General features: G+C 40.1%; 1 protein-coding gene across 2 annotated transcripts in view; it reads right to left on the reverse strand.

Moving 5' to 3' along the window:
* The window catches only part of COX10 (cytochrome c oxidase assembly factor heme A:farnesyltransferase COX10), a 107,015-nt gene extending 97,703 nt beyond the window's left edge, over positions 1–9,312 (reverse strand). Inside the window, exons 1-3 of one of the 2 annotated variants that reach the window (XM_075169811.1) lie at positions 9,054–9,312; positions 8,324–8,451; positions 6,397–6,721 (exon numbers count right to left, since the gene is read on the reverse strand). In XM_075169811.1, the coding sequence (XP_075025912.1) occupies positions 6,397–6,721; positions 8,324–8,451; positions 9,054–9,096 (496 nt within the window). In that variant the 5' untranslated portion in view covers positions 9,097–9,312. The remainder of the gene's footprint in view (positions 1–6,396; positions 6,722–8,323; positions 8,452–9,053) is intronic. The other variant, XM_075169810.1, reaches the window with a different exon arrangement.
* Between the last annotated feature and the right edge of the window lie 2,625 nt (positions 9,313–11,937).

Here is an 11,937-nt window from a genome sequence, read left to right on the forward strand (position 1 = left end):
CTGTATTTGTATTTATAGCATGTGAATCACTATGCCATATTTTGTTTACCTCCTATTAAAAAGTAGCCAAACCAAAATAAAAGCGTAGAAAGCCAAAGCAAACCAATTCAGCTTTAGATTTCCTTTCTACTCCTGTACTGATGATATATCACTACATATGAAAGGACAAAAGCAAATGCATTTCTACTTTAATTTAAGAAACAATTTCACTGTTTTACTACAAATGTTTATATACTCCTTAAAGGAAGCCAGCATTCCAAAACCTAGTGGAATTTTCCTTCCAGACTTTTCACACTTTGGTTTTTGGAAAGCTAAATGTAGCATCAGTATTAGTGCTATACATCTGACCAATGTTTCCTTTATAAACTTAGATTTGTTTGGGTGTAGGCTTACCTAAGTTTTGTTGCAGACTATAACCTGCACACTAAAGAAGGCCAAACTCCTGAAGCAAATTTAAATTTGGGACAATAATTTGAAACAAGTCTTTGCATCATATCATATAAAATTCAAGTGCAATACTAAGAACAGAGCAGATAATCTCTTTTTACCATTGAACAATTTTAAAATGCTTCGCAAAAAATAGATTGTAATAATAGTTTATTTTTATTTCATTAGTTTTCCTTGTAGCATGGAAAACAAACTGCCAGAAAGCTACCACTATTAAGCTTTGTCTCTTTGATAGGATAATAGTTACCGTTTTAATAATCACAAAATGAGAACTACTTTGACAGGCATATGAAATATATTTAGAACTGAGAATAAATGTAGACTAGTATTAATCTAAACAATATATACCGATAAATCTTTGTCAAAGTTTCTGGCTATATTAAAGCTACCATTTAAAGAATAAATGCCATAATAAATGCCATTATTACAGAATAAGATGGAAATGTACCGGAACTCCACTAAAGCAAATGGATTTTTTTTACTAGCACGGCTGTTACCAGATTTTTAGCCTACGAACACAACACAGGCACCTTATTTAGTCATTGTTGCTCCATTACGTAGCGGTTTGGTAACACTCAAGAGTCATCATGCAAAGCTGGATATCCATCATCTTCATTTTACAAATATGCAACAGACAGAGACAAAGCAGGATGTTCATGATCACATTGTAAGTCAGCAGCAAACATCTCAGGCTTCTGATTTCCAGTTCAACTCTTTTGTGCTAAAGGATCGCTAACGCAGAGGCACAAATTCATATGTAAGCAATACATCCAATAAATTCCAGCTGTTTTCTAGTAAACAAGATAGGATTATTTCCGTAAAAGGGTACATATGAAAAAATGCTCTATTTTAGTCTCCAAAACTGAAAATGCTTATAAATTATCATATTTGTCCACTTTGCAAATCTTAAATGTAGGTCAGTAAGTCCATGATGTAGAAACCATGCACAATTTTCTAGCTGGCAGTCTTTACTCCTAGGTTTTTGTCTAACATTGTCTAGCAACAACACAGAGTAATTCAGATTGGAAGGGATCTCAGGTGATCATCGAGTCCAACCTCCTGCTCAAAGCAGGGTCAATGCTGAATTCAGGCCAGGTCCCTTAGGGCTTTGTCTTTGCCAAGGATGGAAATTTCACATCATCTCTGGGCAACCTGCACCAAGTTTGACTGTCCTCATGGCGAAACTTTTTTTCCATGTCAAGCCAGAGCCTCCTGTTTCAATTTATGAAATATGTTTTCTCTGTACCAAGATTCACATATTTCAAAAAAGATTTGAAAACTAAAGCATAGATGCTTCCAAATCTATCTTTAAAAGAATTTTGGCACCTGATTGGAGAACGTCCACATCCTCCTGCCTGTGGAAGGAACTACTCATGATCAGACGGCATCAAAATGATATGTAAATCTTTACCTTAAAAATAAACATCAAACAAATTTATGGGCTTCCTCAGAGAATTGATTATATCAATCTTGTGATTCTGTCCATAACATTACACTTAGATGAGGAAAAAGCACAGCAGGTTTGATTCTGATCATTCCACAGTAAACCCTGGAATGATTCTAATAAAGATGACTAATTACTCCAGATTTGCAGAGGTGGAAACACCTCAGGCTGGACTATTTTAGCTCTAAGGTATAGACCACGACAGAACCAGACAAAACTTGCTGTCAACAATTCTTACATAACATTAATAAGATAGCGGGTTGAACTCTCCGAGAGCTAGATATAACCAAACAACATCTCACATCCTCAATGAGAGAAACACAGCAAAACAGCAGCTTACTTTGAGAAAGTTCTTAGTGTTTGGAGAAATAGTAACATACTTAAAGTGAAGCAAAGGAGGGTTTCTGTTAGAGACACTTTTCAGCAGTAAGGGAAGGGCAGTAACACACTGCTGCAGACTGCCCAGGGAAGCTGTATATTCCCTGCTTGGTTTTAGGAACGGACAAAGCAACACCAGGTCAGGAATGATATACCTAAAGGTGATCCTGACTTGAGGGAAAATAGATTAGCTTAGAAGTGTCCCTTGCAGGTCCCCGTGATTCTGCATGGATACTGCACACGCTGAACCAAAGCAAGATACCAACTGCAGAAGCCGCTCTGGTGAGATCTGAAACAAAGTCTTCAGTAATCAGAACAGAAAAGCAACGTTCATCATGCTTCAATGGATTGACTATTAAAACGTACTTTGAAGAAAATACTACCGAAACTCTAAAACACCTTTTAAGAGTTGGGAGGTAAAAGTGCCTTGCAATAAGATGCTGTAAAAGAATACAAAGACTTAGGGGGAGAGACTGTGACTTTGCATATGATCTCTGGGTAAACAACAACCAGTTAATACACAATTGTGAATTAAAAAAGAATCTTTAGACAAATTAATACGTTTGTGAACACAAATAAAAATGTTAACTGTAGTATATTAAAACACAGGATAAAGGGAAGGCAGATAAATGTTTGAAACATATGGGCTCTAGTGTGACTTTCTACAGGAGATCCGTGTTATGGCAGCCTGGAGTCAGGACTCAATCTTCCTGGCACAGCAGAGCTAGAGATATAGCAAAAACACAGCTCCTTCCTCAATGAGCTTGCAAGTTAGATTAAAAATTCTACAGCTGTTTAGAAATTAGCAGTTAAGTTTACATCTGACCCATGTTGATACATCCACTTCTCGGACAGGTGCTACATAAGGTGCCATACATCTAGCTGGTTGTCCTCACCAAAAGAGCAATGTGCAAGACATCCTTTACTACAGGAGCAACAATGAGAAAATGTTCACAAACCATAGAGAAATACCAAATGAGAATACTAAGCATTTTTCATATCGTGCCTTCATCACACCTCCCCCAAATTAAAAACTGAAGTTTAATTTTCCTGTGTTTTTGCATATAGCTCATCTTAGTTTTCATCTGCGATCACTAGGGAAAACATAACTTAAATGTAAACTTGAAGTTAAATTTAAGAAGGTGAGACAACCTGAAATTCTTAATGTGTTTGCATTATAAATTATTAGAATTTACTCCTACTACCATGACTTCACATCTCTCTCTCCTATTTTAAGTGACACGTAAACTTTATCCTAAAGTTGAAAACAATGACATTTATAATTCTGAAAACTTAATCAGACAGATGCATTAGCTTTCCAAGTGCCTGGATGGTAAGATACAGCTGTTCAGACAGCAGCCAACAGAGATCACCACAGAGAAGGAAAGGATGGAAATTGAACCCAAAAAGGTAGATTATGCGACAAGTAATTAAAAGTTCTCTAATTGTTTTCTGTGGCAAAAGAATATAAATAAAAATCTTTTCCTGTTGTTAAGGCAGAGCTTCTAATGGCAGAGTCATAAGAGCTGCAGTTTACATGAAGCAGGAGGGTAGGGTAATAGCTAAACTCATTTCCTTTCAAAGGTGAATTATAGTTCAGAATACAAACAAACATTCTCTTTACTTCAGCAGCGGGAAAAGAACAGGACATAAGGAAGTCCCATTTTAGCATAATGCAGAGTTTGTTTTTTTGTTATTTCATACTCTAAAAAGTATAAATAAAAAGTCTGCCAAAAAAACCACACAGGATATGAGATCTATCAGAACTTCATGGGTGAAAGAAATTGAGTTGTGTGTCATTTGTAACTTAAAAACTGACCTCAGAGAATTTATTTTTCTTTAAAAAAAAAAAAAATCAAAGAACTACACCACCATATTCTTTACAGAATATATAATTTGTCTAAATGATTACACAAGTTGGAAAAAAGCTACTTCCTTGCTCCGCACACTAGACCCAATGTTTTTCCTGCTCCTGTCTCCTACAGCATCCTGTCACCAATAAAGACCAACAACAGAACTCCCCTTCTACAAACCTCTCTTCATCCCACTTACTCTTTTACACTTCCTACTTCCAAAAAAATCTCCCCACCCCAGACCATCTTCCCTACCAAATACATAAAGATCACAACAAGAAGAGAGATTAAGGTTTTTTCTATATCTCTATGCCTTCTCAACAGGTACAAAATTTACTACACTTACCTTGAATCAGAACAGCACATCTCAAAACGAAGACTCATACAAAACAACAGACAAGCATGAAGCGAATTAAATTCTGTAACCTTTGCCTTCCACAGGAGGGAACACCCTATTTTAACATCAGAGTGGTACTTTCTTGCCTGTCAATATTGCCTTTTGCATTTAAAAAAGAGTCTACTAGAAGCTGTTGAAAATTTTGGCAGCAACAGCGAGCCCTCACAACAAAAGTATCACATCAAGTTATTTTCTCCAGAAAAAGACACTCTTCCATCTTGCTGCAGTTCTTGAGACTCCCATTTTGAGGGGCACCAGTAATACTCTGATGTGGTACTAACACTGAGCTTACCCCTAAGGAATATCTGCAACAACAGTTCATTCTGCCCCTCTTTTAAGGCAGTCACTTAATCATTGCATTTTAACTTTTAATTTCGGGATCTATTGAGATTTTTTAATTTGATTCTAGCTTTCAAGTTCACTAAAAAAGCCACTTAAATAAAATCACCTCATTGAAAATATGCCAGAAGTGCTAATTGTTCATACAGCACTTATCAGTTATCCATGGTGAGCCCAACAGGAACAAAGTATTACTAAAACTGAACAGCGTGGGGGAGAAAAAGGCAAGACCTGTATTACGCAGAAAGAAAGAAGAGGCAATAGTTGAGGTTGCATGTGCCACAAAACTGTTGCAAATCTGAAGTGCAATAATCCTGATAACTGCTAAATGTGCCAGTAAGAGTTTATATACCTCAATTTGAGATTACCAAGGCTTTTACCATATAAAAGTGACAGGGTAAAATACCAAAAGACATGCTTTTCATCCCTCAAGTCTACTAACCCAACTCTTTACCATCACAAAACCTTGAGGTTTTTAAAAATAATGAGGAAGAACATTTGGATGTACAGACAAGATCAGTTTTGCCAATTCCAAAACATGAGATGTCTCATCAATACTGAGAACTATAAGGCTTTTTATTAGAGAAAAATTTAAATGACCATTGTACACTGTATGTGGTCAGTACAATTTTTCCACAGAGCAACAAACAACAAAAACGTATATATTGCAAGACAAAAAGTTTCAAAAAGTAAACTGAATTCAGGATTTTTATTATAACAAATTGTTATGGCAAAGAACAACAGTTTTATTATCAAGAATTTATTTCACCCACTGGAGAGAGCACCACAGTAGGGACTTAGGAAATTGTATTTCTGTTCTTGGCCCTGATACAGACAAGATGTAAGGCTTTGCTCAGATCATTAGAGTTTCCTTAGACATAAAAGTATATATAGCACTACCTATTGGCAAAGCAGTAATTTATAGTTGTTAAGTATTACTATTAGGACAAGGGAAAATGTAGCTAGGCTACAAGGCAGTTGCTTAACAAACTGCTGGTTTGAAGATACAACATTATCATTGACTAGAAAAGTAAATTATACCTTATTTTAGAAAATTTAATTAGTCACACTCAAACATTTTCCATTATAAGATATGAAATTATTCAGATTATCTTTTGTTGGTACTTTTAATACTAATTTCACAATAAGCAGTACTAAAGTGAAAGGTAAGTAAATAAGACAGAATACTGGTAAACTTAACCAAGACGACTTTAAATACCTAATACAATGCTTGTAAATTCACTTCCTAACCCAGTTTCACCGTATTTTTTGTACTAATGCTTGCTTATGATTCCCAAAAGCTAGCTAACAATACAATGCAAGCTCCTCCTCACTGTTTTTAAACAAATTTAATGGAAAAACTATTAAATGCTTCCATAAAACAATTTTTCCCTGCACACATTTGATGGAATTGACCCAGGTACTTTGTGTCAGTAAAGTGGGAATTATCACACAAAAACCTACAGAGTAGCAGTAACACACTAAAGAAGTCTGATATCAAACAGGATGCACAGAAGTGAAAAAATTACCAGTAGTACCTGTAAGCTTAATTTTGGACAAGCGTGCCAAAATTCCTGGCAAATCATCCAGCCGTAGCTTCATTTCTTTCCATTGTCTGTCATCTTTGGATTCTGCTCTTACTGGTGTGACTGAGTCTTCAGTTTCTGCAGCTGACTTCACTTCTCTCAACTCATTTCTGCTTGATGTCTCAGACACAGGTTGAAGAACAGGTGAAATTGGTCTAATCTTGTGAATAACCTTTTTTTCTTGATCCAATTGCTGAAGCTCACGAAAAGGAGATGCAATTGAATCAGACTTAGGTTTGGCTCGTTGGCTGAGGTCTTTGTTGTATTGCGTTACATACTAAATAGAATGAGAAATGTTAAGGTGAATAGTTAAGAAGATATTTCTGTCCATTTCAGGTTATTAACAACATCAATATTATTGCTACATTTTTCTTATTGTTAGGAGAATTACTTCCTATGATGACACAACGAGTTAGCCTGAGTTTCAAACACTTATTTCACATGCAAAAAGGTTTCTGAAGTTGGACAAGATATTACAAAAGCAGCTTTTCAACTCACAACTGCATCAGTAATGTTCACTTAAGCTTCTGGATAAAACTATTTCCTCCCCCGTAGCTTCAACAGCAAACTCTATTCATATTCAAAACCACCAGATAATATTGTTTGATTTACAAGCAGTCAATTCAGCTTTAAGCAGAGGTACACACATGCTCATAACAACTCCAGTCTCCAAATATAAGCACTAAACTTTTTGCATCTTTAAGATATGAAAAAAATCAGAAAAATGCCACCTCCTATGATATAAAATCATCTCCCACATTAGGCTATTACTATTTATGCCAAACTTTATGCTAATTAACTAGACAACAATTTCAACAGGAGTTCAAATTGAACAGAAAGTTAGGAGTCGGTTGTTTCCTCTCTTTTAGTACTCTTACAGAATAAAACACAGAATAAGAAAAAGAGCATTCAGCTTCTCCTATCGTTCTATTTTCTTTCCCAAAATATTAAATATATTTCAAGCACATGACAGACATAAAAAGACTGAGCTTTCAACTAATCATGGTTTAAAGTACACATTAATAATTATAATGAGGGAGAGGGATATGAAATTCTGAATGGGTGATGTGAATACAGATCAAATCAACAGCAAAAAAAAGAATTTGAGAAGTGCTGGGGACCCCCATCTCTTGCTTCATACAGGACTGAAGCTCAAAAAATACCAACAGATGTACACAGTCCTTGGGGTCAAAGCAGTCATTAGCTCTAAGTCTTATCCATATTTCACAGATATAGCTCCAAAGTACAATGAACAGGACACAACTCAGGGAAGAACAAAATATGTCTTTTACTACCATCCTCTTATATGCAATACAACTGTTCGGAGAAGAAGAAACAGTTTTAAGAATTTGAATGATAATTACAGCTCTTTTAACACCTAAAACTAACAGCACACTACAGAATGTAACCCATTAAGTTAATGAGCTCAGGAGTTTTGATTCAAATTAACTGATTAACTCTTCAGTCAGAACACATTACCTCCACAAGTGAGTTCCATCTACCACTTGTATGACTGCTAGCCAAGAGTTGACTTTCTTATTAGCAATTTTATAAATAATAACTTTAGAAATCATTTCATCTCATGTTTCTCAACAGGAGATGAGCGCCCTGCTCCAAAGGCAAGCCCCCTGTCAAGCAGAGGACACCCTGCAGCACAGGGCATTGTCCTTGCTACAGCAGGTTTTCTCCAACCTGAAATGTTTTAGATGTCAAGTGCTTAATCCTGATGCAGTGCAGAAAAGGAGACGCTTGGAATCGCCTGAGCTTGGCTGATAAGAAAAATACTTTTTTTATCAACTAATCTCCATTTTGACTCATCACATGGGACAAAATGAATTAAAGGATGAGAAACACGGGATAAATACACTCCCTGACTTACCATTCGTTTGAGAAAGTTAAAGTACTGAAATGTAATCAATCTGTCATTGGCTACACGGCATAGATGCACGAACTGGCATGGTATCTGCCGTATTCCAGTGTTCTTCAAATGCCAGACAAACAATCCTACTTAAAGAAAAAAAAAAAAAAAAAAGAAAGAACATTAGATTCCAGCTCCTTCTCTGCCACTGAGTTTGCTTCTAATTCAGACTACAGTGTCTATTGCCAGCGGTGAGACAAAACACCCCAACAAATGGGAACCAGGGCTGCTCGGGTGGGGAGAAACACGTTTGCAAGCTCCAGGTGAAAGAACTGAAAGCGTATTGCCCTAATGGTTTTGGGGTTTTCTTCCAGATCTCTCAGCTCCCCAGAGATGCATTTTTAGTTTATTGTTCCATTACTATCTCTATACGCTATTGACAAAATTATCTTGGCAAAATGACACAAGCAGCGCTGAAAGGAAGCAGCTGACACAGGGCAGCACCAAAGTCAAACGCGTCAAGAGGACACCCCTGCGTGACAAGACACCTATATCCCTATACAGAAACATATATAGAGAGATATACTGGCTCTGTATATCACTATATAGAGGAGCCCCAGGGACTACTCACAGCCCCAGGGTCGGCCCGGCCCCGGCCCTGCCCGCCCCACCGGCCTCGCACAGCGCTAGGCGCGGTCCCCCTCCGCCCCCAGTCCCCGCCGGGGCCTCGCTACCCCGCGGGCGGCGGTACCTGCCAGCGCCCGGGGCGGGCTGCAGCGGCGGGCGGCACTCATGGCCGCAGCGGTGCTCCCGCCGCCCTCTCCCCTCACCGCCTGGGCGCCGCCATCTTGCCCGCCATGACCTCTAAACGCCTTCCGGGTCGGCGTTTCCGGTGGCGGGGGCGGGCCGTGGGTCGCTGGCTGAGGCGGGGGCGGCCCGGCGCCGGTTCCGCCGGGCGGGGAGGCCGGGCCCGGGCTGTCCCCACAGGCCGCAGCCCGGGGGGTCAGGCCCCGTCAGGCTGCGGGGAGGCACCGCGGGCCCCGCCGTTCCCGGGCCGGCAGAAGGACGGCGGAGCGGGTGCCCTGCACGGGCCGAGCGCACCGCCTCCTGCTCCCCGTGGATTTGCAGCAGGGGGGAGAAGCGCTTCACGGCCCCGGGCGGCTGGGTTGTGCGTGGAGAGGCAATCCGGTGGGGGATGGGGTTGAGCGTTGGTCCTGCAAAGCAACTGCCGGAGCCGCTTCCCACCGAGCAGCACCTATAAACTCCCGAGGGGGGGAACCGCTCGGTGGGTTCAGGTTTTGGGGTATAATAACAGATTAAGGCGTTCAGGTGGGAGTTGGGGCCGGACTGGAGACTTCAGACACCTTTCCCATGAAGAAGCAGCCCAGAGCCCTGCCTGGGGCATCCTCACGGCTGCCTGTTCCTGGCACTGGTTGCAATTCCCTCATCTGCATCCCCGGGCTCATTTTCGGTTCACGGTTGCAGACTTGACGTGGCGTCCGTGTCGGAGAGCGAGAGGGTGCCGTGGAGTTCGTGGGGGGCTGGCATAATCCTTGTAAAGCAACCGAGAGATGTCTAATGAAAAATAAATTAATTCTTGAGGACATGGAGTCTCATTCCCAAAAGGACTTGAGCTTTAAAGAGCCAAAGGCTTGGTAAAAAAGTAAAATCTGTATTTAGCTCCTAAAGTAATTTTTGAAAATGAAAGTTTGATTTTGATACCCCTTGGGTGAAGTTACGCGTTGGAAGAGGTCAGACTGAAGAGCTGACCCAGCTGTCATTTCATCCTTCCTTCATACAAGTTCGGGGAGGGGCTGGATCCTTTGCTAACCTGAAGAGAAAAAAAATGCTTATTTTGCTGGTTTAAGTGTTTGCACTCACCCTGCGCAGGGTCTGATAGGTTGAAAGGCGCGGTGGAAGGGGCCTTGACTGGAGTCTGAACAAAAAGGGAAAGGAATGGTTAGGACTGTTCAAGCTGTAAAGCGTAATTGCACCCCCAGGCACCTTTAAAATGTTTTCTCTTAAGAGTTTAAGTTCGGGAGATGTAGGCTATAAGTCACTTAAATGCTTTTGAACATCATTCTCAATATTTTAACATGGAAATCTTCCACAGAACCATCTTCCTCCCAGGCTTTCATTTCTTTATAGTGCTTAAATTCATGCAAAAGTCATCTTAAATCATTATTAGGAAGATAAAATGAAAACACTCACTCTAATTCACCAAGAATATCCTACTTCGAGGCATTTATTTCCACTCTTTCTATCTGGGGAGCTGGGGAGAAATTAGGACTTCACATTTCTTACAATTAATATCCTGTTTCACTCTGAGTTCTCATCACTCGGCATATATCACTTCACAGTTCCCGTTTGCATCTCTAGCTTTTGTAACTTCCATGGATTTGGCCTCAGCTTAAATTTACACCTGCAAAAATAAAATAAACATCACGTAGCAAACACACACAATGCTTACATAGAGGGCCGGGATGGTTGGTTGGGTTTAGGGCAGTTCGGGTCAGAGAGGAAAAGCCTGAGGTAGCCAAGTGTTCTGTGTCAGGGCTGAGATTTAAGGTTTAGTGATTTTCATTGCCTTTCACTTGGGCAATAAATTGCACCCCTGGAGAGAGGGGGTAAAACACTACTTTTCTAATTAAGGAGAATGTTATCCACGGCCTCAAGACAAAGCAATACCTCCTTGTGAAACAATAACGATGATTTAGGGCACGCAGAATGTCACATACCCGTTTGGGTTTAACCACTGCAGCTACTCCTAGAGAGAAAAAAAACCTTGAGATTTCTAGTGGACGCAAGTGTCCAAATGTCAGAGTTGTATTTCAGCCTAAAATGGCTCCACAGGCTTTGGATCTCGTTACCAAAGGTTTGGGTCTGCAAAGGGCTGATTCTGCAGAAGCTGGCTCCGCGAAATACTGAAGGGTCCAGAAAGTTCCTGGGCAAGGGATTACAGAAAAGGGAGCGCGGCCCTTCCAGGGAGCTCTCAGCCCCGTCCCCGCTCAGCTCCCGCAATCTAGTTCATAAAAGCCGGGTACCGATGTCACAGGACCACGTGGAGGGTTGCAGGAGAAGACTCATCTCCTGTCACAGGGCTCCAAGGTCAGGCACTGTTGTGGGGCAGAGCGATTCCCGAAGCATCTCTTTTTTGCTAATTGCTAAGATGGGCAATTGCTCGGTATCTATTGCTACTTCCCCGCAGTTATAAAGTAAACATTGCACCTACAGGTCTGTTTTCAGGGTGATGCAAGGGGCATTTAACCACGCGACTCCCATTAATGTTAATTATAGAGCACATATTAACAGTATTATACGATCCTTTTTGCTATTAGCACTATCATAAATCTGATTGGTGGGGCTTAATTAGATCTCAGCAGCAGAATGCAATAGTTTGATACACGAAGGGGCAAATTTGTGGAGACAGCAAACTATTATTATACTTTAATCTCAAAATCTCTCCTTCTCTTACTCATAACACCAACAAGGCTTCTTGTAAGATTGATTTGTTGTCAGAAAATGATTTAAAGACCGACTGTAAAAATATTATATTTTCCTTGCTTCATAGGACGTGGCATTGATGTTAGAGCTCCACAGAGACTTGATGTACTTTCAGATAGGGAACTCTAAAA

This window comes from Calonectris borealis, chromosome 20, assembly GCF_964195595.1.
Source record: "Calonectris borealis chromosome 20, bCalBor7.hap1.2, whole genome shotgun sequence".
In the NCBI taxonomy this organism is placed as follows: domain Eukaryota; kingdom Metazoa; phylum Chordata; class Aves; order Procellariiformes; family Procellariidae; genus Calonectris; species Calonectris borealis.